This window comes from Microtus oregoni, unplaced genomic scaffold, assembly GCF_018167655.1.
Source record: "Microtus oregoni isolate MIOR12 unplaced genomic scaffold, Mior012 000016F_ref0000370, whole genome shotgun sequence".
In the NCBI taxonomy this organism is placed as follows: Eukaryota; Metazoa; Chordata; class Mammalia; order Rodentia; family Cricetidae; genus Microtus; species Microtus oregoni.
In genome coordinates this window covers 38,359,538-38,361,918 of record NW_024543075.1, presented here as the reverse complement: position 1 = coordinate 38,361,918, position 2,381 = coordinate 38,359,538, and the positions used below count along the sequence as shown (strand labels likewise).

The window sequence follows — 2,381 nt, the reverse complement described above, 5'->3', positions numbered from 1 at the left end:
AGTCCCAGACTCACTCCTGGCCCCACTGAGATCTCTGGTTCCTGGCTTAGGTATACTCCCTTAAAGGTTCCAGACTCATGTCCAGACCCTAAGTGGTCTCTGACTCTGTCTCACTCACTCAGTGGTTACTCCCCTGTACCTGTTCTGGAGGAGACCCCAGGACTGGATCTGGTTGCTGGCTCAATCCTGATCTGCCACTCCATCTGCCATTTTTAAAGTCTTAGAAGATCTCATTCCATGAGCTTACCAATTCATCATTCCCACTGAACCCAACAACACCCAGTTCTCTTCTATTGTCTCATTACTGCATGAAAGTATATTTAACTTGTTAGGATAGAGCATTGACCTTTCCAAATCAAAAGTGAAACTTATTAAAATGTGAATGTACTCTAAAACTTGGAACATTCTTCATATCAAGGCCAAAGGGTGCCTAACCAAAAGCACTTGGTTTCACAACAATGCCAATGTTATTTTTTACCTGAAACAAAGATGCTTTAATGACTTGCCAAGCCATTTCCAACTTCCCATAGTCTGACCTTCTACTATTTCATCTACATTTCATATGTAGAAGCTCCAACTAAAGGAGATAATTAAAGTAGAAATGTGTGTGTGTGTGTGTGTGTGTGTGTGTGTTTATTTCCTTTATGTCATGAGAAGGTAATGTATGGACTACATTACAATATTCCTGCTACAGCTAAAAGAAATTTTTTCTCATTTTACTAAATTTTAAAACTAGCCAAAATGAGTTGTGGTTGACTATAAAGCCAGTCTCCATCCCACACTGAAGAATGGTAGTCCATAAAAATTTTTTCACAGAGACTTCTTTTTGTGTACCCCTGCAGAGTCAAAGACTTTTAAAACAGAATAATTCAGAATGCAATAACATTATCAACAGAACTCTAGCAACAGTTCAGTGATAGCTGATTATTTATTCAGAGTATTTCATAGGTAATAAAATTCCTTTATAATTCTTTTGCTCATGTATGTTTTTACTAAATCTGTTTCTATAAAATAGTATTTAATTAGGACCTGACAGAAAAAGAAGTTTCTCTGTGATTATTAGGATCTTTATCTTTTTCTATGTCCTTAAATTGTTCTACTAATGCAGTATGTATACAGTTACAGAATTTCTTCCAACAAATGTGTTTTCTGAGGCTAAGTCAAATGACAAATATCTATGTCACCTCAGGAAATAGAATCTCCCAAGGACAGGGCTCTGCCACTTCCTATGGCTTTTCTGATGGCATCTTTGACTTCCTTGTTCCTCAGGCAATAGATGATTGGGTTCAGCAGGGGAGTGAAAACAGCATAGACAGCTGAGATCAACTTGTTAGAATTAAATGAAGCAATGGCCCGAGGTCGGACATACATGAAGATCACAGCTGTGTAGAAAATGACCACCACTGTAAGATGAGAAGCACAGGTGGAGAAGGCCTTCCGCTGCCCAGTGGCTGAGGGTATATTCAGGATGGTAGAGACAATGAAGGCATAAGAAAGGACTGTGGCTGAGAGAGGAAACACAAGGATGACAATGGCTAGGGCAAAATCTACCTTCTCAGCCATCGATAAGTCCATACAGGCCAGTTTAAGGATAGGTGACACATCACAGAAAAAATGGTTCAAGATATTATTGCCACAGAAGGCAACTCGGGAAATGAAGTATACCTTTGCCATGGAGATACTGAAACCACTCACCCAGGAACCGATGGTCAGCTGAACACAAAACCCTGTGGTCATCATGACTGGATAACGAAGAGGCCAACATATGGCTACATACCGATCATAGGCCATGGCAGCTAAAAGTACGCATTCAGTACAGGCAAGAGATATGAAGAAATAGAGCTGTGTCATGCATCCCAAGAAGGAAATGGTATTGGGGTAAAATAGGAATCCAGCCAGCATCTTAGGTACAGTGACAGAAATATACCAGGCCTCCAGAAAGGACATGTTACCTAGAAAATAGTACATGGGTTTGTGCAAGGACCCAGTGACCCACACAGTAAAGATGATGACCAGATTCTCCAAAAGTACAAACAAGTAAGTTAGAAGGAAGATAAAAAAGAGCAGCATTTGCAGCCAGTGAGCTGTAGGGAAGCCCACGAGGATGAACTCTCTGATGTTGGTGATGTTTCCCTTCCACATAACTGCATTACCAAAAGATAAAAAAATTAATGTTAATATAAGAACATTCAAGAGTGATATTCAGATGGGTAGCAGGGGCCATTATGCTGGAGAAATTTTTATTGTAAAAATATTACTCTAAATTCTTCATCTATGATGAGTTTGATGTGGGAAACACACGCAGTCACAAGATGACTCCAGAAAAACAGAAACCACCTAAAACAAAGAGCACACAGCTAGAAATATTGAAATGGGATCAT

At 39.6% G+C, this 2,381-nt stretch overlaps 1 protein-coding gene across 1 annotated transcript; it reads right to left on the bottom strand.

Moving 5' to 3' along the window:
* Positions 1-1,185: 1,185 nt before the first annotated feature.
* LOC121457947 (olfactory receptor 6) lies at positions 1,186-2,142 on the bottom strand. Its single transcript, XM_041667038.1, has one exon. The coding sequence runs from the start codon at positions 2,140-2,142 to the stop codon at positions 1,186-1,188; it is 957 nt and encodes a 318-aa protein (XP_041522972.1).
* Between the last annotated feature and the right edge of the window lie 239 nt (positions 2,143-2,381).